We start from the raw sequence: 27,740 nt of genomic DNA on the forward strand, positions 1-27,740 counted from the left end.
TATGCGGGCTTCGAGATCTTATACGAAGTAAAGCTTTAATTAATGAAGCTTAACAACGTAGTTCTTTCTCCGTAAAGGGGGTTTTTGGGGTAAAATTCCGGCTTAATTTACTCCCCCGGCTAGCTAGGGGGGTTAGGGTTCGAAGCCGAATACTAAGCTTTAAAACCACTTAGTTAGGTGTAAATGATACTAAACTAGCTACTCCGAAGCTATTTTTAATAGTCTCCGATTTAAAAGCTTTAATTTATACGAGAGGGTATACTTTAAGGAAGTTAAGTTTGTCAATATAGTTAATCCTATTCCGTATCTTAGTTTTAACTATCCGACTCTATATATATTTTAACACTATAAAATATCTAATATCTAAAGGTTATAAAAGATAAGATAAATACACTAGTATATAGATTAGTATTACCTTATTTTACTCGTAAATTTTATTAAATTAAGGTATTAAATAACTTCTACATGTCAGGGTTAGACTTCCGCACGACCCAGTTTGGGTCGAAGGTCTCGACCCAGAACCCAACCCAGTCTGGGTCTGGGTCGAAACCTCATAACCCAGACCCAACCCAGACCCAGTGACTGGGGCCCCAGAAAACCCAGTATAGCCCCAGTTCGACCCAGTTTCTGCATAAATTATGGCATAAATATTTAAATAACATACTGTCATTTTCCCCTGTTATGGTTTCTACATCGAAATGCTACACTCTCTACCAACAAGGCAAAGGAAATTTTAAGAAATAACCTCGTTCTCCAAAGTAATATATCTGGTTCAAGATTAATTACTTCTTCAAATGCTTTATTTCATATGGAAAGGTGGTATGTGTTGGCTGCTGGTTTTCTCAGGCGTAGGATTGCATTCCATTTAAAATACAAAGTATACCCCAAGTTGCAGATATATATATTCAACACACATCAACATAATATATATTTTCATCTACAGAGTAAAATAATTTTTGAATTCATTTATTTCTCTTCTTCTGTTTAATTCTAGAGCTTATATAACTATGGATAGATATCTAGTAAACTTTTATATTCAAAACTACTTACTACCTCTTAATCTACTTGGTATATGCGACTTGAAGGGAGGGTAGGAAGAAATATTTTGAGAAGGATTAATGGAACTGGGGTGGGAATTGGGGTTTGACTGGGGTTTTACTGGGTTTACTGGGTTCTTACTGGGTTAAATGGGTTATGACTGGGTCTTGACTGGGTCTTGACTGGGTTATCTCAGGGGTATTTCTTTAGACCCATATAATTTTAGTATAATAGACCAATCAACAAGAGTAGGATGATTTACTATATTTGATATATCAATATTCCTAGACACTTCTACAACTTTAGTGCATTTCTACCTTTGTACGTTAAAGAATTTCTCCCCTTACATCCATTTGTATATATTATATGTCATTCTCATGTTATGTCTCAAAGCCAACTTTCCGACTTTGCATCGTCGCTCTATGGTGGTGATCTTGACGATCTCTCATATATTTCAACTGGACAAGTCACACCATCCGCAAGTCAACACACAATCGACTCAAACTTCCGAAGACCAGATGATCCCCTCCCAATCCCCCCTTTATTGAAACGCGTTGGACCCGACCGTAGGAAAGGGTTTATTCTATACGATACAATGTCACATAACGATTTTGTGGACTGGTGGTTAGAGACTGACTACGGGAGGAAAAGCAAGCTTAAATGGGATTCGAACCGCCATACAGAGATCTGGAATAGCTATCAGGTAGCTCAGGGTATTGATGGCGCACCAAAGGTTATGTGCAAGCGCTGTGGGAAGATCCTAGAGCATCCTTATACACTAAGCCCGAACAGCACAGGCAAAGCGCAGTATCATGGCACATCAACCATCCAGAAACATCGGAAAACGGCTGGTTGTTTACGGTCGGAAAAGGGGAAGAAAGCGGAGATTACAAACTTCCTACAACGAGAGGTATATTTTCTATCATAAAATCAAGTAACTATACTAATTTATTATTATTCTAGGGAGAAGTTTCAGCAAGCATACCCTTCTTACAAGAAGATTGGGAGGAGGATCTCCTCCAATTTCTTACTCTCAACCGGCTCCCATTCCATCTGATCGAGCATCCATCATTCAAACGCATCATCAATAAAGCTCGTTCCGCCCCATCCCCTCCAGTGATCCCATCTGCCGATACCATCCGTCGCCGATTGGGCAGTCTAGTCAAAGACCGGCAGCAGCGTATCCTTCGTACGCTGCCTTCTGGCTCAAAGATATCCATTGCGCTTGACTGCTGGACATCTCCATTCTCGCAGGCATTTATGGCTATTACTGGCTATTTCATTGACAGTGATTGGGTATATCGTGAGGTACTACTTGGGTTTAAGCCGCTTCATGGTACACATACCGGCTCTTACCTGAGTAGTGTTCTTATAGAAACCCTAGTGGAGCACAACATTGAAGATAAAGTATTCGGGTTGACAACAGATAATGCATCAAACAACAAGACATTAGCTACTGCTCTCCAACAGGCTTTGTCAGATGGTACTATTATCACCCGAATACCATGTCTTGCCCACGTTATCCAGCTCAGCCTCAATCAGCTTCTTGCTCGGATCAAGGCAGTTCCATTAAATGAATCAGCCGAGACAAGGTGGACAGAGAAGCAGTCAAGGCTAGCCCAAGAAAATGCGAAGCAAAGTCAGATCTCCTCCACACTGAACAAAGTCCGTTATCTTGCGATTTACGTCAATGCAAGTCCCCAGCGCAGAGAGACCTTTTACAATCTTCAGACAACTAATATCAAGATCGTTCCAATCCAAGATGTAAAGACACGATGGAATTCTACGTTCCTCATGCTTCGCCGGGCAAAGAGGCTACGTGCTATCTTCTCTTTATTCTGTACAGAGTATGATTGTGAGGAGATGCTACTCAGCGAGCAAGAGTGGCGTCAGATCGACTATCTTCTTTGTATCACCGAGCCCTTCTTTGATTATACAACACAGCTATCAAAGACTCGAGATGTCACTGCCCACTATGTGTTTAAGATCTACAACAAACTGTTTGATCATCTTGAGCGATCACAGGCACAGCTACGCCGAAAGCGTGTCCCATGGAAAAAACAGATGCTAGAGGCCCTTGAAGCTGGTCGGTCTAAGCTTGATGAGTATTACTCCCAAGCTGATGATCTTCGAGGGAATATCTATGCAATCAGTACAATGCTTGCACCGGTGAACAAATTCAAATTCTTCCTCTCCAGTGATTGGGATCAGAAATGGCGAGATACCTATCGACTTGCTTTTGAACAAGCCCTTGTTCCATATCAAGCACAAGTTAGAATAAGCAGTCGTGATCTACAAAGCTCTCTAACGATAGCCCATCCAAGCTCAAGGCTAGAGGAGATGCTTGATGGAAGGGATATACAACCACGAGCCATTACTGATGAAATCAGTCAATATCTTGACAGCGGTAAGTAAATACAAAGAGTATGTGTGATAATAATACTAATATATATATAGATACTGTTTCTGTTAGGCCGCTTACTTTCTGGAAAGAGCACCAGGCTCGCTTTCCGGCCATTGCTGCCCTTGCGCGAGATACACTCTCATTTCCAGCAACTGGCGCAGGAGTTGAACGCCTCTTTAATACCGCTCGAGATATTTGTCACTATCGTCGTGGTAGAATGAAGAGTGAGACTGTCGAGGCATTAATGATGTTTCTTTGTACAACGAAATTTGATATGGAGGAGCAGGAAGCAACACTTCTTGAGAAATTTTTCTCCCAGGATGAGCTTGAGGCGGCAAAAGAGGAGAGGGAAGAGAAGCTCAGTGAGATTGAGGTTGATCCAATTAGTGATACAGAGGAGCAGGAGGATGAACTGGAAGATAAACCAGGGGATGCAATTGAGGTTGTAATTGAGGATAGACCAGAGGATATACCGGAGGAGACGCCCTTACCTACAAGTGAATATGGTCGTCCTTGCTCGCCATCATTACCACCAACCTGTACACAGACACGAGCATCAGGGAGAAAACGTAAAAGCAGGGAAGATGATTTATTTGAATACCATTAGCTTGCTTGACAAAGAATCCTCAATTATACGCATCTCTTTTACCCTTTTTACAAATAAAATTAGATATAATCAAGTAAAGCAAATACTCAAAATTACCGCGAATAAATGCATAAGTTATACATTTAGAATCCTTAGCATGTTTGTTTAGTTTGTAACCCAGTTTGGGGCCCCAGACCCAGTACTGGGTCGAACCCTCCGACCCAGACCCATTACTGGGTCGAAGGGTTCGACCCAAAACCCAACCCAGACTGGGTTGGGTCTGGGTTGGGTCTGGGTTTTACTGGGTCGTGCGGAAGACTAGTCAGGGTGCGTGTCACGGTTCGCACCGTGACAGGTGGCACCACACATCTCGACAGATATATAAGGACACTCTATCATGTACTTAGTTTAGTTCTTCGTCTTCAATCCTACATTGTTACTTGTGTTTACCTTTGGAACCACGTTGACTCATTAACTATATTATCACTTGACAACACCTACGAGCAGACCAATACTGCGGTATAGATCTACTCGGCGCTCTACCTGGCATCGTTCCTCGATACCCTCAAAAGGACTTAGGCTGGAATAAGACTGTGCGCAGCAACAGCTCGGTTGAGAGGCAGATCGTTGACGTTGGAGGATCAGCACAGGCAAGTATAATCAGGGAAGCTCCAACATAACTGTGACCAGTTAGGCAGTGCGTAACATCTACATTAAAGGATCGTCTTTTAAACTAAATTAAACCACTCTATAATAATTTTAGGATCTTTGTATTTCGCACGCTCGTAGTTATATCGTTTCGAGAATCGGGAGGAGAGGAGAGGATACCGTTTTACGAAGTTCTATACATATTTCTCGCTAACCGAAAGAACTAGGGTAGTTCTACGCTTTTAAAGAAGAAGATCTACTATTTCTCGTACTATAGAGGGCTAGGGGGCTAATCTACGAGAATCTATAGAGAGGATCTATTTCTAAAGAGATTCCTCTTTAGTATCGGTTAATTTATAAGAGTTAGCGCGAGAAATCGCGCGGTGTTATATACCATTTAGGCGGGTAGAAAGGGTAGATCTTAGGACGTTAAACGTTAAAACGGCGCGCTACTTCACGAATTGAAGAGATTTCTTGATTCTTAAAAGCCTGGATAGCTAGTACGATCCTACCCTCCTACTCTATTGAATTTCGAGAGGACTGAGTACGAATTGGTGGCATGGTGGGTGGTTGAACTAACTAAGATCTAATTCATGGACGCGTTTTGGTTGGGGTGGCCAGCTCGCTTACCGAATACGTTAGCGGCCTGATTTATCTACGGGAATACATGTGTCCACCGAATGGAGCACAATGTACATTGAATAATGCCTTGGTCGGATTCTCAACATACAGATCGTTTTGTAATATGGATGTAGGGCCGAGACTATCGCATATGCCCCAACTTTGAACACCATTGCCCATCTCATTTATCATAAACCGGTTGTGTAAACCCACAAGTACCCAAAGCTAGCCCAAAGGACTGGTGGAACCTCCGAAACACCTTTGATTTCAGTGTATTTCATAGTTCTTGAAGATCTTCTTGTTTTCTCCCTCCAATAATACATATAGAAATTTTTTTTTTTTTGCCGCCGACCGGCAAATTTTGGTAATAGTTGGTCGAATCGACGCGCCCGAAAGGCCCAATCAGCGTCGCCAAGAACATCGCAAGGTGATATCGACTTCCCCGCTGTTAGCTCGGGGGTTCGTTCTGACCACTTTGATCCCATCGGTCTGGGTAACGCGCATTTGATATAATTCAGGCGACTGGGATTTTAGTTTTCTTTCTATCACAATTTCCCCCTGCACAACTCCAACTCCTCCAACCAAGCGCCATGGCGGACCAGTTCCAGGCTCGAACGTTGAAACGCAAGAATGTCAAAGGTCTTGCTCTCAATGCAGCCCCTAAACCCACCTCCAATCCTACCGATGGCGATTCACAGGCCTCTGGACTTGTTGGGAATCACGAACTCAACCACACTGATACGCTCGAAATCGGACTGGAGTTTCGTCTCGATCTTCGCAGTGAAGACCTAGTCACATTGAAGGAACTCGGCGCTGGAAATGGAGGTACTGTTTCCAAGGTGATGCACGCATCCACGAAGGTGGTGATGGCTCGAAAGGTGTGTATTGTTTATTATGTGGTCCATCTTGTTGGTCAACTCTTAATTTCCTGGTTTCTCCCCCCCCCCCGCAGATTATCCGTGTGGAGGCCAAAGAGAACGTGCGGAAACAAATTCTACGAGAACTGCGAGTCGGACACGACTGTAACTGTCCAAATATTGTCACTTTCTATGGTGCATTCCAAAACGAGGCGAGAGATATTGTGCTATGCATGGAATATATGGATCTCGGGTAGGTGAACCGATATGGGAAACAAAGAGGATATAGCTGACGAGCAATCAGATCTCTCGACCGTGTTTCGAAAGATTTCGGACCTGTTCGAGTGGATGTGCTGGGAAAGATTACCGAATCCGTCTTGGCTGGACTTGTCTACCTATACGAAACCCACCGCATCATGCATCGTGATATCAAGCCGTCCAACATCCTACTGAACTCCCGCGGCAACATCAAACTCTGTGACTTTGGTGTTGCTACCGAAACAGTTAACTCGATTGCCGACACATTCGTTGGCACTTCCACATACATGGCCCCAGAGCGAATTCAAGGAGGCGCCTATACGGTCCGTTCCGACGTGTGGAGCGTGGGCTTGACGGTCATGGAGCTGGCCGTTGGAAAGTTCCCCTTCGATCACTCCGACTCTGCTGCCGGAAACCGTGCTAGCGCAGGGCCGATGGGAATTCTGGATCTACTCCAGCAAATTGTGCACGAAACAGCGCCCAAGCTGCCCAAGAGTGATGCCTTCCCGCCTATCCTACATGACTTTGTTGGGAAGTGTCTCTTGAAAAAATCCGAGGAACGACCAACCCCACGAGAGCTTTATGTATGCTTATCTCTCTTTTTGACCTGCAGCTATTTTTCACATTTACTAACGCCTTATAGGACAAAGATGCCTTCTTGCAGGCCGCGAAGCGCACACCTGTCAACCTCGAAGGATGGGCAACGAGCATGATGGACAAAGAAAAGCGCAAGTCCTACTTGGGACCACCAATATCGACATCACTCTCTAGGGAGTCCTCGACACCAACCTCAACCTCGACCTCGTCTCCGGCCGCAGCTCATACATCAGCCGCTACCGGCAAACCCCCTCTCATCAGCAAGCCAACACGAACCCCACAGCAGTCGCCATTCCCCTCAAACCCTGTATCGGGCGATATTCCTCTAAAGATCGCCAACGAGGTCCCACCCAGCCATCGTTACTACCCCCAGTCCCAGCCACAGCCTCAGTACTACTCATCATCCTCGTCCCAAAACGCGCGGTCTCCGCCACCCCCCTCTCTGGAGCACCTCTCGCTGGAGGCAAACGACGAGGACAGCCGATCCGGCCGTCGTACGATGCGTCAGCACCTGAACGAGCCTGTTTCTGCTCTCGATGCCCCATCTCGCCCATTCATGAGCCCCCGCTCTGCCAGCTCCAACAACTCCAATCCCCGCACGAACCTGCACTCAACAACGATGCCCTCCCGCACCGCGCCTCCCAATGGCCCGCCTCCCGCACCGCCCGTTTCAACAGGCGGAAACTGGCGCATCCAACCAGGAACTACACCTAGGTGATTTGGTGGAGATTAGTTAGTGTACTTGGCTATGTCTTGGTTCTACTTCATTTCCATTTCCATTGCCATGTCCAAATGAATGTGCATCTACACGTGAAAAGTCGATGGAAGACGATTTCGGCTTTGATGATCGTGGACTTCTGCTATTCCCTCGACTGTGTTCTATCTAGTATTCACGGCGCTTTTGAGAAGGCAAAAAAAAAAGTAGCCGAGACCAGCTGCCCTTCCAGCACTTTTTTTTTCCTTCCATCTATGGATATCTCCCTCTCTCTCTTTATTCTATGTCTCCTTCTTCACTTCTTATTCAATGACTTTTCTTTTGGTTGAAACACCTTGCGAAGAACCCTTTCTCCATTTCCGACTCTCTCTTTTCTATCTGCTGGGATGTCTTCGTGCATCATACGGCGTACATTAATAAGTGCAATTCCATATGTTTTCAACCCCTGGTAGAAAAGATTTGGATATATGCTTCCCTTGTATAAAACTTTCTAAGAAACCACTTGTATCCCATCAATCTAGGTTTCAGATTCCTTGCTCACTCAACCAGCGTGTGGGATTTTCGCTGTTAAGATGCCTATAAACGCTCCTGGGGGAAGAAGGGCCAGTGAACGAACGATCTCGACTGTGATAAACAGTCTTGCCAGAATAAACACGACCGCGATGCGCATCAACAAAGAGCTATCAACGATTTGACCTTAATTGGCTTTCGATCTTGAACACCTTCAACTCGATCGAATCTTGGATTCGATCATTCAAATAGGCAAATAGCATGGTGACTGTCGTTACAACCGAGCTCAGATGCCAGAATAGTCTCTTCAGGGCTATAGGAAAGTCAAGGTTCCATGCTGCGCAGTGGGGATGCACCAAAGAGAAGCAGAGTAAGCAAGCCATGCTCATCAAGCAACCTGGCGATTTCCTTAGAACGTCTGTATAGGTGGCGTCATTGGGGATCCAGCGCTGAATTTGGGGCCACGGCGCAACGGGCCAGCATTGGCCATGTAGATCAAGTCCTCCGCCAAGGGGTGTCTGACGGTTTTGATGGCAAATGGGATCCGGACATCTTGGGGCTTATTTGTCGACATGATGTTTGTGGTCGAGGAGCAAATTGCGAAAGACAGGGTAAAAATCTCGAGCTGGGGTGGGAGAATTCGGCCTAGTCGCAGGCCGAGCTGAATGTATATCTGTGAAGTCTGAAGTAACACCAAGAATTTGCCGACGTGATCACCCCTGTTATGGTCATCGAGGAAGCCCTGCAATATGCAGGGTGGGTTTTCAATGATAAAGCCTGCCGTCTCTAGAGGATAGGGAGAATCGGTATGGAATAATTCCATCCTGCGAATGGCTCTCGAATCAAGGCGTGGAAGCAAAGCGCTTCATGCGCAACAAAAGACTTGACCGTTTTGTCCCTTCACTGCGGATCAGCATGGTCTGTTTTGTTCTCTGTACTTATTGGTTGACTCAGTGGTGGGCGGCTATAGTAGAGGAAAAAGTCTACATCACAAAAGTAAGTAGACGCTATGACGGATGAACGTACATTAGATCATTAAATACATGATTGAACGCCATTTCTTGTATACCAATACCGGTGCAGATTCGTATGCGGCATGTTTATTTAGGTACCTTTTTACTCCAAGAGCTGTACTACCAGTTGGTTTGATGGCATAATCTACATTGGTTCATTAGAAGCATCTTGAATGACTGACTATGAATCGATATATATTCAGCCATCACAGGACCGAGGTGCATACAGAGCCCATGTGTTCACAAAGCAAACGGTTTCTCGAGACCGACAAAATATAACATAGAACAGGGGCAAATCAAACCCATAAGCAAGGTGATGGCACAAATAAATGAATCAGACAAAGTCATAAAGCTCTGAGCACCAAGCAACTCCCACGACAAACCAGTGAACACACTCTCTATTTCGTCATGAGATCTGGGCCAGCTAGCGGGCTCGGAGTAGGGGGTCCATGGGCAACACTCGGGGTCGATGGCGCAGGAGCAAGATCTGGCATCGGGATTGATATAGACGACTTTCCACCCCGAGTGCTGTTAGTCCCACCACGGCCAGGAGTTCCAGTCCCACCACGGCCACCACGACTTTCATGAGCAACGGATACAGCGGTAGCAGCGCGGTCACTACCGCTGTCGGCCTTCTTATTGCCTCGCGGACGGCGCGAGGTTCCACCCCGAGAGCCGGGCCCACGCAATGGCAGGCCAGTATCTTGGGAGACGGGCACAGCAGCTGCAATAGGAACGTGTGGATGCGAGGTCACGGTTCGTCCCCGACCCGTTCCTCGCCCACGGCCACGACCCCGTTTGATAGTACCGTCGGCGCTACAAATAGTCAGTGAATCTGTAGTAACGAGGTAGTGAGTAGAAATACCGTTCCACCTGGACCTTTTCTCCTTCTGGAACCAGTGGCCCACTGTAGACAAAGAACCCGTCCTTGCTGGCAGCAGCCTGCTCCTGCCACACCATTTCGGTGTCATCCACAAACGGATCATCACGGTCATATTCCTCGACCTTCTTGCGTCGTTTCTTCTTTCCATCGCTAGCTTCCGAGGGCGCACCGTTGGTCCCTGCGCCAATGCCGCCCATGGGAACATCGCCATCCATATCACTATCGCGTTCCGCATCGAGGCTCAGGTCCTCGTCGGCGCTCTCGCCGGCAGAGTTTCCTTTGGCGTTCTTATCATTTCGTTCCAACGCAGCCCCGGCAGCTGCCACACGAGCCATGCGTGCCTTGTGAGCGGCCAGACGAGGGTGTAAGGCAGCAAAGCCATATTGCTCTTCTGCAAGCCGTGCAAAGTTGACAATCTGGTTGCCCTTTTGCAGCGGAACATGAACGATGATGCTGGGTGTGCTACGCGAGTCAGGCGACTTTGCAGAATCATCTCCTCCGCCGAACAGTGCGGTTGTGATCAAGCCAGACCCTTGAGGCAGATGAGGGGCCTCTTTGGCAGGTCGAGCTGGCTTGGGAGATGAGGCTTTTGATGCCGGTGCAGAAGAGGTGCTCTTTTCCTTTTTGGCACTGGGTGCCTCCTCTGCGGGGTCAATTTCCATCGATTCAGCCGCTTGTTGTCTGGGAGGAGTCGGCTGCACAGCGGGTTGCGCGGGAGGTTGAGGTTGGTGAACTGCCGGTGGGGACTGTTCAAGTGTAGGAGTTTGTGACGGTGTTGGCCGCTGCTCGGTAGGTGGGTACGGGGTGGTGTAGGGGGTGGACTGTGACATGGCCTGCGGGATATGCATGGCTCCACGGGAAGCAGAGGATGTCGGAAGAGGCGATGGTGCTAAGGACGGATGTGAGAGTGTGGGAACCATCGCAGGCGGTGCCGGAGAAGAGAGGCCAGATACATGGCTAGAGGACGAGCGTTGAAGCGAGTTGTATATTGGTTGAGAGCTAGGGGCTGGCGGGTCAATGATGCTTGAAATCGCCGGCGATGCACTGGCACGATAAGCATTGCGAGGAGAAATTGTGCGAGCAGGAGGACTATATGATGGTGCTGGAGATGGATTGTCAAACGCAGAACGAATGGGGTCAAAGTTTTGTCCACTGGTTCGTTGAGGTGGTGGTTGCGGGACTGGAGGTTGCGATTGTGATTGTTGGCGAGATGGTTGCGACAACTGATACGAAGGTGCAGGGGCTGTAGGGGGATGAGGATTTGAGTATGAAGTTGGAGCAGGGTGAGGAGGTGGAGCTATTTGAGTAGGTTGAGTAGGTTGAGCGGGCTGAGCAGGTTGAGGCGTTGCAGGGGCGTGTGGAGGGCTTCTGGCGTCTACCGGAGCAACCCTCGTTTCCTCTGCCGCAGGTTGCAGCTTGGGCTTTTTTCGGGAAGCAGTGTTGTTTGATTTCTCCCGTGGGCGACGAGGAGCTCGGGTCGGTTTTTCTTTAGCTTCTTTGGCTTCTTTAGGTTCTGTTTCCTTCTTCTTGGTGTCGGGGTCATCATCCTTCTTACGACGCGACCGCCTTGCGGTACCGGAGGCACGTCGGGAGCCTGTGCCGGGTTTGACATCAGTGTCAATAGGCCCTTCTTCTTTAGGTATTCCCATATTAGGAGGATCCGACATGGTATGACAAAATCACAATCAACAAACTGAAAAGTGAAAAATTGATGAAATTTGGCCAAAATCGAGATGACGAGAGTTGAGTCAAAGTGGTGAAACGTGTCGGTATCAGGTCAGCAAACAGAGATTGGGGTGGGGGAGGAAAGAAAAAAAGAAAACAAGAAAACAAGAAAGATAAGATGGTGACGGAAGAAAGAAAGCACCAAGAAAACGCGGGAAAGGTAGAAGAAGAGAGGCGGAAGGGGAGAAGGGGAAAATGTTGAAGAGAAGAGTGCCGAAATAAAGGAAGGGAGAAGAAAAAAAAAAGGAAAAAAAAGGGAAAAAGAGGGAAGAAGAGGGAAGAAAGGGGAGAGAAAAAGCACATTAGAATTAAAGCACATTACGCATGGCAAAGTACTAAAAGAACTGGAGTTTGATAGTTATGTTAAGCTCTATATACAGCACTTGATAATCCGAAGGAATTACACTACCTCGTATAGAGAATTATCATAGTGCTATACCTCTACACGATGTATGTATGATTATATTTACTCCAGGTCATTGTTGAATATTGAAAGATCACATCCCTATAAATCCCCTACGGATCGTTTAACCCAGAACCGCAAGTTGTACCTGATACATGAATGGCTTCATTAACCGGATCGTCTTGTGTTCCTCAGGTCAGACACGCAGAGTATTTCGAGGTTTAGTTTTGACATGAACCTTCCAATTTCTTTTGTTTGATAGTTGATAAAGAGTCAAAGTAGGGTTGATCCTGCCGGTGTATCCCAATGGAAGCTTATGATTAGGCACGACAAATATCGACTGCGATGTTCACGAAATTCTTTTAGCAGAAAGGCTAACCCCCCCTCCCCCTCCCCCTCCCCCACAAAAACGAGAATACCCTTCCATGTATGCTAAAGGATTTGAATTTACCGATCAGCATCCAACTCGTGTTTAGCATAGCAAGATCGAAGCGAGCTGTATAGATGCCACGGAACAGTGTGAGGAACCCAATTGGGACTAGCACATCCGCCATCCACCACTAGTCCTATTTTGGTTAGCCCTTTCTGCAGCCCCATTTTAGCTTTGAGAGCCGCATCCATGGATCTCCCCGCGCTGACATAACTTTTTTTTTCTCCTCTTCACCGTATTTACGCATAATGGCTTTTCGCGGTGAACGCTTCCTCCTGGACCTAGATGAGGAATCTGGGGCTCCAGAAATCCCTTCCCCATTTTCTCTCGTTGGCGAAATCCAAGAACGGGCTCCCTCCACCGCCATTCCCCCCGCGCCTATATTGCCGACCTTGTCGGCGTCATCGACTGGGTTCCCTGCCCCTCGCCAGCGCAAGCCATCTTCCTTCAAACAGCGACGAGCAAATCAGCCTACTCCTCCTGATTCCACGCCTACTCAGCCAACCGTTCAAGATGAAAAGAAATCCATTGACGAGGAGAACCGCCGTCAGCTGGCGGCCATGTCGGTCGCGCAGATCCAACAGGAACGAGAGGAGTTGATGGAACAAATGGATCCAGGGCTTCTAGAACGATTCCTCCGCAGAGCAAATATCGAAGAGGATCAAAATACTGAATTTGAACCACCGGCACCTGCGGCCAACGAAACATCCAAACCAAAAAAATCTGTTTCCTTCGACATTCCTGCGTCTGCACTGGTTTCTGCACCAAGCGCACAGTCTCATTCTATACCCAAACCACCATCTAAGCCGCACCCCCGTAATGAAGATCTCCCTCCATCTTCCCTCCCTCAAGACCTCCACCCGGCCTCTGAACGGCCCTCCCTTGACCCAGCTACTATTGAAACCTTTCACTTCCCTCAGCCAACAACACCAATGCCAGTCCTGGACCCATCTTCACCATCTTTCCTATCAGATCTCCAGTCACACTACTTCCCCGAGATAGCCCAGGACCCATCAACGCTCTCCTGGCTGCAACCCCTTTCCGCCGACGAAGAAGACCCAGACTCGACGTCGCCCTACCACCCAGCTAGCAACGCCGTCTCAATGGCGCCCTCGGCAATCCGCTTCTCGCTAAGAGGCACCATTCTTGCGCCCGAAACATCCCTCTCCCTCCCAACAAGCATGGGCCTGCACCACCACGGCGAAGATCCGCATGCCGCGGGCTACACGATTCCTGAGCTGGCGATCCTAGCGCGCTCGACGTTTCCGGCTCAGCGATGCATCGCATGGCAAGTCATCGGCCGGATCTTATTCCGTCTAGGCCGGGCAGAGTTTGGAGAACGGGGCGGGCAGCTGTCTGATGGACTTTGGTTTGTTATTGAAAAGGAAGGCATTGTTGCCGGTATGCTTGCCGAGGCCGATGGCTCTGCTGGTCAGACCCAGGGTAGAGACAAGGGCAAGAATGCAAAGGATGCCGAGGAGGGTAGTAACTTGCCCCTTGCGTCCGGTGTTGGTCGCCACGCCAGCGCTGCTGCATGGGCAGTTGAGGGTATCTGGTTGTGGCAGAAGGGTGGTAGTGGTGATCGTGGGTTGTTGAAGGAAGGCCAGCATCGATCTCTATAGATGGTATTTTGCTGCACTGCACTTGGATAAGGAGTCATTAACACAAGAAATGTCACTATGAACATGGTACAAAAAGCTATGATAGTCTTCAACTGTAAAACCTACAGATCTACGGTTTGATGTTCCATTATTCCCATAGTCACTCGCATCCAACTTTGGCCATCCCCTCCTTTTCCCATTGCGGCTACCGATGTAGAATTTGCCAAGAGACAGATCGATATCCGCAGTAGGACAGAGGCGAAGATGGAAACCCAAAGCCAAACACGAGAATTGCAACATTAGGGGGGTCGTGCATAGCACCTTTTGCAATGGTCATTGATATATCGCATCCGATACAGAGCTTATTCACCTCCGAAGAAGGAATTTCAAGGCATGGATCTCGCCTTGCGCTCCACCTTACAGCGCGAATAGTTTCCTATGTGGGGAGAAACGTGAGCACGGTAAAAGCAAGAGACTTGGAATATGGGTATTAGTAGACTATGACTGGGATCAGGCGAAAACACGAGTCCGCTTCACAGGGCTCCCCATGCGCATACACGCGTTTCCGCCGACCATACCATTCAGTAGACGGCCCATTCCCTCCACATCCAGTTCGCCCCGTCGGAGCATCAGCTGGTCGGTATCTTCTGTTTCTTCCTGTTTCACCGCGGGCAGGTTTTCCTCGACAGATTCAGTCAATTTCGGGGCGAGAATCATAATCTGGTGCTCTGCTGCCACGAGTACATCGAAAGCTTGCCGCTCTGCTTGCCGGGATTGGCGTGCCGGCGCAGGTAGGTGTCCAATTGCCTGGAAGTTCTGGCCCATCAAGTTCACGTCCTGGAAAGGAGAAACACGGCATCGGTTTGAGGAATCAAATGTGCCGGTGGATTTGACGGCGTTGCGCCACAGAGACAGTAAGCTCGTGATAACCGCACTCTGACGGCCATGACGGAGCAGAATCGACTCGTCGGGCAACGCATCTGACGAAGGATTTGTCTGCAAGACAGAGATTTGGCCTCGGTGGGATGGACTAGCGGTGCTCATAGATCCTTTCAGCAAGCCATCTTCGCGTACACGTCTTGTGGATGGTGTCATAGGTGCAAATCGGGGACGCTGCTCTGTTTCGGAGTTTGTATTGGAAAGTGGTGACATAATACGGCCGCAGACAGCATATACCGTCAATGAACCGCCAGTCACACCTTGGACACTCGTCTGGCGGTGCAGAGGGCCTTTGACAGCACCAGGACCGGCTCCTTCGATATCCCATACGCCCCACTCGCCGTCTTCGAGAAGCACCATCACTGCTCGGCCGCCTAATACCCAGTCGGCATCAATGATTCTCTTCCGCCGAGGAAGTCCGGTGGGTCCTTGCTCAAAGCCGGGGTACAAACTGATCAACCAGCGACCTTCCGTGTCAATAATTTCGTAATCGTCTTGTGGCATCGAAGCCAGCCGCGAGGATTTCGAGGCCTTCTTGATAAAGCAGGAGTAAATCTTGACGCATCCGCTGTGAAATGCGACAAGTAGGTTGGCATGGCGGACGGACGGCCATGTTGAAGGGTTAAAGGCAATCGTCTGTGCAGGTGCTGGCAAGAGGCGCCGTTGAGAGACGATATCTTCTTCCACGAGACGGAAAGATGATTCCTCGCGAATTGGAATTCGGTGCAGTAATAGTACACCACATCCCTCTGCCGAATGCGTGGCCACAAGCAGGTCCCATTTACCAAAGTTTCCAAACCGGCCTCGCGACTTTCGCTGGTCTTGCTCATCCTCAAATTCATGGCAGGTGAATGTGAGAGATACGCCACGTGGAACATCTTGATGAGTGGTGGCCCCATTGACGGTGAGAGTTTGGATGCGCCAGCTCTTCGAATCCTTCTGCGCAGGGTGAGGAGGCACAAGTGGCAGAGTCACAACTTTTGTCGAGAGGTCGGAACAAACTACCGACACAATTATCGTGTTTCTCAGAATAGGTGGGAAGGGGTCCAAAGGCGAGCGAGCTTCATCGGGGAGAACACGAGGCACCGCCACATCCAGCACTCGGCTTCCAAGGGGAATGTCAACTTGTCGCAAAATCTCTTCGTATGGAGCAGCGAGGTCAACCTCGCTCTCTTCCAAGCTAAATTCAACCACGGGCTCTTCTTGTGCTGGTTCGGATTCCTCTTCGTCATCGGAGTCAATGATCATGACTGAATCGGGATCCGCATTGTTTCCGGCGGGTTTCGGCTTCGCTTGAGGTCCAGTCGGCTTTGGTTCTGCAAATCGTTTCCCTCCTCTCCACACAATTTTTAACCCAGCATCATAACCATAAATAATGACCGAGGAGCCATTGGGAGTTCGAAGTGGGTAGCCTTTGGCTGTGTGGATGCGATGTGAGAGTGGATAGCTAAAAGATTTTGCAAAACAAGATCAGCGTCAATCCAAGTATCGTTACAAAAGCGCATCACTAATACCTGATTTGCAAGCCATCTTCCCTACTCCGTACCAAGGGTGTAGTGGGGAATGAGGGCATTGTGCAAGTTGCGATGCTGTTGGGCTACAGGCAGCTTCGAGCACAGGCGCCACAGGGCACCGCAGAGGAAATAGACAATGGACGATTTGTTGTCAAAGAAAATATTGATAGCTGGGCTATCTATTTCTAAACAAAACCAAACAGAGAAAAGGACGTTGGAAGTGGGGAGAGTGGAGGGTTGCGTAGATGAAGGAAGGAAGTTGTTTTGGCCGGGAAAGCAAAGACAGTCGATCCAACTCGCGTCCCAGCGCGTCTTTCCAACTTCGTCATTCAACCACTCAGAATGTCTTCTGGGCGCACAGTTAACTGAACTCACATGAATGATGGAAATGATTTCAATAATTTTGACCGCAGAACTGTTTGTGACGGTGCACCACGATCGCTACCCCGACTGCTAATCAGCTCACCATGGCGTCAGTTCGCTCTCTGGGCGTCCACGAACCTTCGGCCGTCTCCTACCTAGTCGCAGAGGGGATCCTCCCTCCTGAACCCTCGAGAGACCATTTTAACTGGACGCTATGCGTTGATGAAAGCGGATTGACTGGCCCCGTGGACGATGAGTTAGTATGGACGAAACACTGCGTTGTATGGTCCCGCGCAGGGATGGTGAAGCGAGTATTTCGAATGGACCCAGAGAAAGAAGATATCCGACATGCGTTGTTTACTCGGTTTGCAACGGAAGACACGAAACGCTCTAAACCCGCGACTCCAAGTCGACTTGAAGCAACTACCAGCACACAGAAACAAAAGCGGACTGAAACCTTTTCAACGTTGGATCTAAATGGAGATGCACGAGTGGCGGTTGTAGCTCCCCTACACTCCAAGGAGTCTCTTTCTAGGGCTTTGGTTGTAGTCCTCAAATCGCAAGCCCACATCTTCTTTGTGGCGGGCAATAGCCATACAATTCCCCTTCCATTTGAGGTTGACTCTGTCTTTGCTACGCCTCGCGGTCTCATTTTCCAAAGAAAGGTCCAGGATGAACATGGTAGTAGCCAACAACCTACTGCGCCGCCGAATTCATTTATGTCTGCTTCGCTATTCGATCCCGGTGCCTCCCAGTCATTTTCTCTCGGCAAAAGCAAGCGTCCATCGACGAAATCTTCATTCACACCAGGTCCTTCATGGGTCCCAAAAAGCAGCTCAAGCACCGACCTACCCCGAGTTTTCTCTCTCACTAACCCTCATTTTGAGATGGGCCTGGTTGTAACATCACAAACTTCCCGCCGGTTTCAAAGCAGCGTCAATAGCACCAGAAGAGGGCCATCTGGATTAGAGGTGCTGGACTCTGTGGATGAGATTGTGTATATCTCTCCAAAAGACGAACTCTTGGGCATCAACAGACCAAACAGTGGTCCTTTGATCCTAGTAATTACCATCAACACAACTACAGGTATCTATACAATCTGGACTGCGCGCTACAAAGATGAAGAATCAGGCAGCTCAATGAAAGATAAAACCAGACGGGAAACTGGAGGTACCCGTTCAGTAAGGCGAAGCTCGCATTTCGGGATGACAACTGGCGCGACAACACCGGCCGCTCGCTCGGGAGCAACCCGAGAGAGCTTTGGGCCTTGGACCGACAACTGGCCTTCCACTCAGCTGTCTGAAGGGAAGATTGATGCTGAAGGTGACTTGGCTTCGAGAGTAGCTCAAGACTTCGGGGATGTCGGTGTTCCACTCAAAACATCCAGACGGGTCAGCTCACTGCTCGCTCGAACAGACCTTGCAACTAGCCAGGATCGTATCACTTTTTCGGACTTAGCCACTGGCAGTCAGTCCAGCACCATGCCTCATGTTGCAGGATTCAGGCAGTCTATGGGAGGAGCAAGCACTCGTGCAAGCTTTGGTTTCAACCCTCGAGGCTCTCTGCCTCCAGGTACAGGGTCTGTTTACAGCACAGTGGGCAGTTTTCTGGATACCCCAGTGGACAAGCTACTAGAAGAGCTCAACAATGACAGTCTATCTTCCGGTTTCGAGAACGCTGCCTTACGCGAATCGACATCTGGACTTCCGGAAGAACTCATATTGACCAAGGTTGAAAGTTTCTCGTCCCAATTCTCGGGCAGCTTCCAAAAAGAGCCAGCATCCCGTCGGTTGAAGGTCTCTACGTTGGCGCCCACTGAGTTTGGAAGCGCCCACAAAGGCAATACAGCATCCCTGGCAGTATACATCGTGGACCAGGAGGCACATAAATTAACTATAGTGAATCTAAAGGCCGACCGAGAGCCATCTTCCAAGAACCGGAAGAAGAAGTCCAAGACCGCTGAGCAACGTCCGTTACTCGTGCGTGCGATAAGGATCCAAAATGTGTCAAATGTATTGGATGCTTGTAGAATCTCCGATGGGGATCTTTCGCGAATACTCTCGCTGAGTGAGACGGAAAGCGGACACCGCGAGCTATCATTGCAAACTCTGTGGGGTAGTCCTGTCAAATTTGAGGTTCCTGTGCCACTGCAGCTGTATGAACCGGATGGCATCTCGGCCAACAAACTTGAGAGTCGCCCGAGAGAAAGTGGTGTCAACCGGGTCATGGCAGATTCCGGCCTCGTCTTCAACAGGCTTGATCATGGGTGCTCTCGAGGGAAGATCGACCTGGTAGACACCGACAAACAGCGTCACAGGCTTCAAATCCGAATGGAGCCTCGTAACGAACTGGTGAAAAAAACGCTCAAGATCTGCAAGTTTGCCTTGCGTGAGTCTGAGAAAGCGGGCGATGGTATCATGGTCGCTTGGTGGGAGGTGGTTAAATGGCTTCGGGGCAAGGAGGAAAACAACATTGAGTGGACTGCTATGACAGTCGTCTTGTTGAGTCTAGCAGCCCCATTCGTTACCCCTCCACAAACCCAGGTTCCCAAGCGAGCACGGCGCAAGAAAGGTCTGCCCAGGTCGAGCAGTGGAGGACGTCTGGATTTGGAAAGCTGGGAGTCTATGCTGGACCTGGAGTCTGGCTCCTCCGGTGTCGTAGCTCCGTGGATGATGGACAGTTCCTGGGGGTGGATCGTTGAACAAGACGCAATCGAGGATCCCGCATCAGGAGATACATCCAAAGGTGCCAATGCAAGTCGGTCTACATATCGCCAGAATCCGTACTTGATCCGGTGCATCGCCCTCAGCCGTGAATTCCTTCGAACTCCACAAGGTCTTAGAGCTGCTGGCCGCGACGGCTACCTCCCTATCTCTGAAGCTTTCTCAGAGAACACAAGATGTACCGCATTGGGCAGTGTTCTCGTGGCCTTGCATCTATTGCGCGAAGAACAGAAGCTCTCCAAATGCGACTCGGAGGAGTCTCAAAGACCTCTGGGGCTGCTTGCTCCCGTCATCGCACAATTGGGCGGCTGGCTAGGATGGGAATCCTGGAAGTGGACTGAGGGCGCCTACTATGGTACCGAAATGGCCAGTATGGAGCGCTGGCAGTTTGAGGATAATACCTATATCGCTGGGCTAAAGGTTCCCGCCGAACCCTTCCCGCCTCCATCCATCTTCGAATTTCTCATGGGCGCTACTGCTCATCGCAGCCCTACTCTATTTGTTTCTCTCCTCGACATTGTGAATGCATCCGAGCGAACACCTAGGAAAGGGCGAATGTGGCGTGAATGCTTCAGCATCACGCCAAGGACGTGCGCGTTGAATGGCTTCTTCTCTGAGATCCACGGCGTATCAACGCCCTTGGAAAAGATCAAGCTTTTGCAGCGTTGGGGGTTCACGAAGAGTGTCATCGATAGCTTCCCAGAAGGCGTCAGTGCCCCGATCTATGAAGCCGTTATGCAATGCCAGATCGAAGCCTCCACCTCCTGGAACGCGACGCTCCTAGAGCTGATTGACAGAGAAGACCTTTACATGTCGATGAACCCGGCTCAGACCAATTCATTGGCAGCGCCACAGCAGCCTAATCATAATGCTATTCGGGATTTCCATTATATCAGCAGCTCGGCATTGGATACTGATGCCATTAACGCTTTTCAGGCCTCTGCAGAGGCTGACCGATCCTCAGTTACCAAGCTGATATTCCGAGATGATAAGCGAGTTACGGAAGCAACTAAATTACTAAACCAGTCCAAAGCACCGGTGGCAGAGTGTATAGCTGAACCTGGCTGGAGTGACTCGGATTTGTTAGAGGCGCAGAAAGAAATCGTGCAGCTCGTGACAGTTCGGACGTTGTCTACTCCAGCGGGTCGTGCGATGCTCACTTTCAGTGGCCGATTGCCTTTGTTGACTGAGAAACTGCCGATTCCTTCATTTTCCCTGCAGTGCGTCATGAAGCCAGACAATGTGACGGTCAGCGCGGATAGATCTGCGTTCTCGGAAGAAAAGGTCTGCTGGGCCTTTTTCCATAACGGAGTATCAACCGGTCTGGCAATCTCCAAGGCTTCGAAGGGTATTGATACATCATGGATCTTGTTCAACAAACCACAGGACCTTACCAACCGGCATGCCGGGTTTTTGCTGGCCCTGGGTCTGAATGGCCATCTTAATTCATTGGCCAAGTGGGTTGCTTTCAAGTACCTCACTCCCAAGCATACCATGACATCAATTGGTCTCCTGCTTGGTCTCTCTGCGTCGTACCTGGGCACAATGGATACTCTAATCACACGCTTGCTTTCGGTACATGTGACAAGAATGCTTCCACTTGGAGCAGCTGAGTTGAACCTGTCGCCACTGACTCAGACTGCTGGAATTATGGGCATTGGTCTACTTTATTGTGGTTCCCAGCATCGTCGTATGAGCGAGATCATGCTCTCAGAAATCGAAAACAGTGAACAGGACGAGCAAGCTGCTGCCACCGGAGAGGAACTCCGTGACGAAGGATATCGTCTGGCCGCAGGCTTTGCCCTTGGTTTCATTAATCTTGGCAAAGGCGATGATTTACAGGGCATGCGCGATATGCACATTGTTGAACGACTATTGTCAATTGCCGTGGGCACTAAGACCGTCGAAATCGCCCATGTACTCGACCGTGCCACAGCTGGCGCGACCATTGCCCTCATGATCGTCTTCATGAAGACCAACGACTCAGTACTAGCCAAGAAGATTGATGTTCCCGATACCACGGTTCGCTTCGACTACGTTCGGCCAGATCTGTTCCTGTTGCGAACACTAGCACGACACATGATCATGTGGGACAGCATCAAGCCCACTCCTGAATGGATCAGCCAAAGTCTTCCCGAAGTCTACCGAGGACGATCGCGACTCACCGATGTGCGCCGGCTGCGCAGCGAAGATATGCCATTCTTCAACATCATTGCAGGCCTCTGCTTTGCCGTCGGTCTCCGACATGCTGGATCGGGACAGGCGCAGGCCCGGGATCTTTTGATGTTTTATCTAGACCAGCTTATCCGCATCTCACGGCTACCTGTGCGAAGCTACGACGCTAGACTCGCCCGCAATTCGGTTCGGAACTGTCAAGATGTGGTGAGCCTATCTGCCGCGGCAGTCATGGCTGGCACAGGTGATCTAGCTCTGTTTCGACGCCTGCGCTCGCTCCACGGTCGAATCGACGCTGATACGCCATACGGCAGTCACATGGCGGCACACATGGCTATCGGGGTACTCTTCCTTGGAGGAGGCAGCTACACACTTGGCACGTCCAACCAGGCTGTGACCGCGCTCATCTGCGCATTCTACCCGATCTTCCCAACAACCGTCCTTGATAACAAGTGCCACCTCCAAGCCTTCCGCCATCTCTGGGTTCTCGCTGCTGAACCACGGTGCCTCATCCCTCGTGATCTTGATACACGCCGCCCAATCTCCATCCCTATTACCATAACATCTCATGACGAGACCACCCTCACCGTCAGTGCCCCCTGTCTACTGCCAGACCCCAGTAGCATTTCCCGTGTCGAGATTCGCGGACCAGACCACTGGCCACTCGTTCTAGATTTCAGCCAGAACGATGCCCTGCGTGAGAAATTCCTCAGCGGCGACCCATCCGTCTACCTTCGCCGCAAGGCAACCTATAGTCCGAGCTCCTCAACCTCCGTCTTCGCCTCCACCTTGACCGGCCTCAGTGAAGCCCAAGACATCCTTCCAACAACCACCGGTCCTCTCTCAAATCCTGCAAAGGGCCTCCCACCCTCAGCATGGCCAACTCGCACGGCCCTACTTACCGGCAAGTCATCTGCAGCAACTACTCCTTCCCAAAACCCTTGGGATTGGGTCTTCCACCTCCCCTCCCTACAAGGCCTCGACATCCGCGAGCGCTCCCTCGTCCTTCCATCTTCCTTCCCGATGCGCTCCGCACGTATCACCACCGATCTTGTCTCTATACCGCCTTGGCTTCGTACCTCAGCCGTAGATGCGAGACTCGCTCTGTCGCATACCGTGCGCAACATCGTGCAATCTGCCCACGGTCGCGGCGCCGATCCAGATCAAATTCGTGATCGGATTTGGCAGCTTCGTCTGCTGTTTGATTGGCTAGATCGTACTCAGCCTGGAGATGAACGCGATCATTCGAGTAGAGGGCTGCTATCTCCGGCGCAGGGCCAGCCGCCTGGGCTGTGGTTACGGAAAGACTTTATTGAGGAAGCTAGGTGGCAGGTTTGGGGTGTGCAAGTTGGAGATGAAGGAGAGACTCAGATATGATTGTATTAGCATTAGGAAAAGAGATCAATTCCCCATTGCCCTGTCTTTGTTTTCAATGTCTTATCTCCAATCTATTTCCCCGGAAATCCATCTCCACAGAGGGGCAGATAACACAATCGACTTCCATCCCGCCATCTCTCTTCTCTTGCAATCATCTCAATCCCAGTCGATCCCAGTCAATCCCAGTCAATCCCAGTCACATTCCTAGTCCCAGTCGCGATCCAATCCCGTCCCAATTGCAAATCAAACCATGACCAATCAATCCCAAGACCAATCCCCTCCAAAGCGGAGTGAGTCTTCCACTTCAACCCCTCAACATCAGAACCAAGATCCAAGAATCCAAAGTTAACAATCTCAACAGTATGGGCCTCCCTAATAACAAACATGTCCTACCTCCCAGGCCTTCTAACCCTGCACTACTCCCTCAACCACCCCTCCCCAGACCCAAGCATCACAACCCAATCCGCAACCCGAGAAACAGAATACCCATTCGTAGCCTTCTACACCTCAACCTTCCCACCCGAAGGCCTTAAAATCCTCCAAAGCCGCAACATCGCATCCCAATGGGTTCCCTCAGTAACACCTGCCAGCACCCGCAGCTACGCCAAAGACCCGCGCTTCGCCGAAACTTGGAACAAGCTAGTCGTCTTCTCGCTCGAGCAATATGAGCGCGTCGTCCTCCTCGACGGCGACATCCTCGTCCGCCGGAATATGGACTCGCTAATGGAATTGCCGCTTGACGACGAAACCAATGCTGAGGGTAGTCGGGTGTTTGCGGCCGCGCATGCTTGTGCTTGTAATCCCATGAAGAAGGCGCATTATCCTGCTAATTGGTATGTAACATGTATTCTCGCAATTAGAGAGATACCTCCTTTGCCCTTGTGTCCAATTGAATGCCCAAGTTCTCGAGACGCAATACTAACAACTCTCCCACCAGGATCCCCTCGAACTGCGCTTATACAAAGCAACACTCCACTCCCACTGATGCGCAAAGCATCGCGCCGCCTCCCGGATCCGGTGTCGGCATGCTGAACAGCGGTGTGTTAGTCGTGCGGCCTTCCGCGCGTGTGTATGGCGAGATTACTACTGCGTTGCAGGACACAGCGCGGATTGAGCGGTATGACTTCCCTGATCAGGAGTTGCTGTCTGATGTTTTTGATGGGCGGTGGGTTGCATTGCCTTATGTTTATAATGCGCTGAGGACGTTGCGGATTGCGGGGGTGCATGATTCTATCTGGAGGGATAGCGAGGTTCGGGCTGTACATTATATCTTCGCCACAAAGCCTTGGCATGAGAAGGTTGTAGAAGGAGACTTGTCTGGGTTGGATGAGACATGGGTTTGGTGGTGGAGGGCTAATTGGGATCGGATGAGGGTTGAGAGGGAGACTGGTGTTTTCGATGGGTTTTCAGGGTCTGGGTGATACTTGTAGACATCACTATGGTAAATGTGATAAATTTGTAGACGATTACAGTTACGGTTCCGAAGTTCAAGTTCATATAGATAGTGAGTGGTATTGATATTGCTATGGATATTGATGAGCAGCTCTTGCACCAGATGCAATACATGCGGGTCAATCCAGGTCAATCCAGGTCAATCCAGGTATATCCATGCAAGGATGCAGTCTGCATCAATGTCGTCAAGCGTCAAGTATGACGCATTCTCATCTGTTCAAGACCAATCAACCATCATACCCAACAGCCTGGAGCTCTTTCCGCACCGCATCCTCAGTCTGGATCTTCTTCATCTGCGTATCTTCCAACTTCTCACCACCAGCAAGACGCATCTTAAGCTCGTCAATAGCGCGGATCTTCTTCAGCAGGCCGCGGATCTTCTTATCCTGAGCAGAGGGGTCCTCAACAGGCGCAGGAGCAGCGGCAGGGGCAGGAGTAGGCGCAGCGGCAGGAGGGAGAGGGGCAGACTTGGCTGCACCATTTCCATTCGTAGCAACAGCGTTCTTGCCGCGGTTACGACTGCGGTCTGGGCTGGGTCCAGTCGGGGCGTTAGCAGGAGGAGCATCAGTTCCATCTTCCCTAGCCTTCTTAGCCGCCTCGCGCTTCTTCTTGTTCTTCGCGGCGGACTTGGACAGGTTTTCGGCAGGCAGAGCGACGCCGCCGCCGGGCGCAGCTCCGGGAGGCAGGTACTCCTCCGAGGGCTCGGCGCCGGGGATCTCACGACGGCGAGGCTTGCCGAAAGTGTTCATGCTGGCGCCGGGGACACCATCGCGGACAAAGGCGGCACCGCCTTCGTCCTCACGCTTGAATGCGAGCGGGGTCAGCTGGCCGCGGGCGCCGGGGGGACGGTAGGCACCGGCTGGCTTCACGGGGGCCTTGCGCGTGCCCATGTAGGCAGTGGCGGAGGGGTGGGGCACAGGCAGCTTGGCAAGCGGCTCGCCCAGCGGGTGTTGCTCGATGCTCTGCGGGCGCCAGGTGACGTCGTAGAGCTCGGTCATCTCCTCGTTGTAGGTGAGACCGCCGCTAACGTGCCAGATGCGCACGCCGTTGTCGACGCGCAGGCGGGGGCTGGTCGTCGCGGTCAGAATGTACTGTCCATCGGGCGACCAGGCGCACACGCTGGCGTTGGAGGCCTCGACGGTGGTGATCTTGTGGTAGTTCTTGTCCATGTCGTACAGGTCCATCTGTCCTGCCAGGTTACCGAAACCGGCAACCAGCACAAAGCGGCCATGAGGCGAGAACTGGATAGTGTTGCGCGGCGCGAGAGGGAAGTTGTGCTTGGGCACACCGCGGAAGTTGAATATGGTTGTCTTAGCGGGCATATAGCCGTACACAACACCGAATTCCTTCGAGTTGGGGTTCCAACTAACATCGTGAATCGGGCCTTCCTTATCTGTTGAGTGTTAGTTAATTTCAACAAGTGGTAGAGCGAGTAAAACATACCAAGATCAATGCGCGAGTCGAATGCACCGCTGGCGCTCAGCAAGTACAGGGTCGTCTCGCCGTAGTAACTCTTGCCAGTGCGATCCACCTCAGTCTGCGCGAGCACGATCAAAGTGGTTCCAGAAGCATTCCACTTCAGCTGGACCTTATCGCCCTTGAAGAAGCTCTTCTGGGACACGGGCGCAGTGAACTGGGGCACAATGAACACCTTAACCTGGGCAGGTTGGCCCTTGCGCTCAGGAATGAACACAGCAATGGACTGGGTCTGACCGGGCGACAACGCAAAGTCCGCCACTCCCTCCACGCGCAACTTGTTCCAAACGGTGGAAAGGTTGTCGCTCTGGTAGAACTGAACCTCGTTGGTCACGGTGCGGGCGCACAGCCGCTCATCGGCAGTGTACTGCAAATTCCAACCGGTCTGCGACTTCTGGACGAAACTTCCCACGATCGAGTGATCATCCCCGTCCTCAACGGCACGCCAGACCTTCAAGTTCTTAACGGCGTCTCCGTTCATGTCCTTGGATGTGCGTTGCCAGGTGATCACGTAAGTGCCAAGTGGCGAAAATCCAAGCTCGAACACGTTATCGGCGGGAATGGTCCCAACGACTTGGCCCACGGAAGGATCGATAATGGTGACCCTACGTTGGAAATGAAGGTTAGATTTTGAACTTGAAAGCGGGAGTTGACCAACTTACTTCTCGGGTGATGCCCATGCGAAGTACCGGCCACACGGCGAGTAGGCGCTACAGCGGAGGTTGCCCTCTGGTCTGGAGAACGAGTCAGCTGAGTTTCTGGTTGATTGTCTGGTTCAGTTCTTACTTCGCGAACCCAGAAAGGGGCTGGTAGACAGGGGCGGCATCCATGATGCTAATGCCCTTGAGCGTGCGGACTGTGCGACTATCAGTAACCATTCATTCACTGCGTGGACTAATGCAACCTGAGATCGAGAACAAAGACAAGGAAAGGAAAACACGTACAAGCAAGTTGCGTGGGAGCAGCCATCTTGATTTCGACTCGCAGGTCTAGAATGAATCCACCAAAGGAAGAGAGATCGAATGCTTTTCGAGAACACAAGGTAAAATTGATTCTTCTAGGAAGAAACACGAATCACAAAGCGAACTTAAAAGACCAAAATAACCTCGCAATGAAGAACGGTCCCGGTGGATGAACGAGTCGAACAAAGGCGAAGCGAAACGGGCTTTTCGGGGGTATTTCTCGGATTGGGATTTCGTGGGGTTTCTGGGCAAGTGAAAACAGCAAGTCGGCGGAATAGAAGACTGCTAGACAAGTCAATGCCAGCAAAAGAGGTCGGGCGAAGAAAGGTAGTTGGGGTGGTTGAAGAGTGAAAGGAAGAAAATTCGGGTTTGGCGATGTGGCTCAGGCGGCATGCCGTCATCTGCGGTACACGCGTTGTGCCGGGAATCCCTATTGTATCGTACACTTTGGCTTGAATTGAAGCTTGAAT

General features: G+C 50.2%; 10 protein-coding genes across 10 annotated transcripts; 6 read left to right on the plus strand and 4 right to left on the minus strand.

Moving 5' to 3' along the window:
• Positions 1–1,633: 1,633 nt before the first annotated feature.
• On the plus strand, positions 1,634–2,806 carry Pdw03_5454 (Zinc finger, BED-type predicted; the record flags this gene model as incomplete). The annotated part of the gene is made up of 4 exons (XM_066101064.1): positions 1,634–1,948; positions 2,002–2,227; positions 2,492–2,730; positions 2,801–2,806. The coding sequence occupies 4 exons, from the start codon at positions 1,634–1,636 to the stop codon at positions 2,804–2,806; spliced, it is 786 nt and encodes a 261-aa protein (XP_065958004.1).
• A 572-nt stretch (positions 2,807–3,378) lies between these two features.
• Positions 3,379–4,049, plus strand: Pdw03_5455 (HAT dimerization; the record flags this gene model as incomplete). The annotated part of the gene is made up of 3 exons (XM_066101065.1): positions 3,379–3,445; positions 3,496–3,506; positions 3,762–4,049. The coding sequence occupies 3 exons, from the start codon at positions 3,379–3,381 to the stop codon at positions 4,047–4,049; spliced, it is 366 nt and encodes a 121-aa protein (XP_065958005.1).
• Positions 4,050–5,887: 1,838 nt separating this feature from the next.
• Positions 5,888–7,727, plus strand: Pdw03_5456 (MAP Kinase Interacting Kinase; the record flags this gene model as incomplete). The annotated part of the gene is made up of 4 exons (XM_014683373.1): positions 5,888–6,175; positions 6,250–6,407; positions 6,459–6,996; positions 7,056–7,727. 4 exons carry the CDS (start codon positions 5,888–5,890, stop codon positions 7,725–7,727), a joined length of 1,656 nt encoding a protein of 551 aa, XP_014538859.1.
• A 916-nt stretch (positions 7,728–8,643) lies between these two features.
• On the minus strand, positions 8,644–9,057 carry Pdw03_5457 (vegetative incompatibility protein 3a; the record flags this gene model as incomplete). The annotated part of the gene is made up of 1 exon (XM_014683372.1): positions 8,644–9,057. One exon carries the CDS (start codon positions 9,055–9,057, stop codon positions 8,644–8,646), a length of 414 nt encoding a protein of 137 aa, XP_014538858.1.
• A 588-nt stretch (positions 9,058–9,645) lies between these two features.
• On the minus strand, positions 9,646–11,797 carry Pdw03_5458 (Histone promoter control protein 2; the record flags this gene model as incomplete). Its single annotated transcript, XM_014683371.1, has 2 exons — positions 9,646–10,063; positions 10,113–11,797. 2 exons carry the CDS (start codon positions 11,795–11,797, stop codon positions 9,646–9,648), a joined length of 2,103 nt encoding a protein of 700 aa, XP_014538857.1.
• A 1,139-nt stretch (positions 11,798–12,936) lies between these two features.
• Positions 12,937–14,310, plus strand: Pdw03_5459 (Transcription factor Rba50, putative; the record flags this gene model as incomplete). Its single annotated transcript, XM_014683370.1, has 1 exon — positions 12,937–14,310. The coding sequence occupies one exon, from the start codon at positions 12,937–12,939 to the stop codon at positions 14,308–14,310; it is 1,374 nt and encodes a 457-aa protein (XP_014538856.1).
• A 489-nt stretch (positions 14,311–14,799) lies between these two features.
• Pdw03_5460 (Nucleoporin NUP37) lies at positions 14,800–16,801 on the minus strand (the record flags this gene model as incomplete). Its single annotated transcript, XM_014683369.2, has 2 exons — positions 14,800–16,675; positions 16,743–16,801. The coding sequence occupies 2 exons, from the start codon at positions 16,799–16,801 to the stop codon at positions 14,800–14,802; spliced, it is 1,935 nt and encodes a 644-aa protein (XP_014538855.2).
• A 408-nt stretch (positions 16,802–17,209) lies between these two features.
• Positions 17,210–23,380, plus strand: Pdw03_5461 (20S cyclosome subunit (APC1/BimE), putative; the record flags this gene model as incomplete). The annotated part of the gene is made up of 1 exon (XM_014683368.1): positions 17,210–23,380. One exon carries the CDS (start codon positions 17,210–17,212, stop codon positions 23,378–23,380), a length of 6,171 nt encoding a protein of 2,056 aa, XP_014538854.1.
• Positions 23,381–23,630: 250 nt separating this feature from the next.
• Positions 23,631–24,801, plus strand: Pdw03_5462 (Glycosyl transferase, family 8; the record flags this gene model as incomplete). The annotated part of the gene is made up of 3 exons (XM_014683367.1): positions 23,631–23,670; positions 23,742–24,213; positions 24,318–24,801. 3 exons carry the CDS (start codon positions 23,631–23,633, stop codon positions 24,799–24,801), a joined length of 996 nt encoding a protein of 331 aa, XP_014538853.1.
• Positions 24,802–25,059: 258 nt separating this feature from the next.
• Positions 25,060–27,277, minus strand: Pdw03_5463 (Eukaryotic translation initiation factor subunit eIF2A, putative; the record flags this gene model as incomplete). Its single annotated transcript, XM_014683366.1, has 5 exons — positions 25,060–26,225; positions 26,276–26,913; positions 26,971–27,042; positions 27,095–27,164; positions 27,253–27,277. The coding sequence occupies 5 exons, from the start codon at positions 27,275–27,277 to the stop codon at positions 25,060–25,062; spliced, it is 1,971 nt and encodes a 656-aa protein (XP_014538852.1).
• Positions 27,278–27,740: the final 463 nt, after the last annotated feature.

This window comes from Penicillium digitatum, chromosome 6 (genome assembly GCF_016767815.1).
Source record: "Penicillium digitatum chromosome 6, complete sequence".
In the NCBI taxonomy this organism is placed as follows: Eukaryota; Fungi; Ascomycota; class Eurotiomycetes; order Eurotiales; family Aspergillaceae; genus Penicillium; species Penicillium digitatum.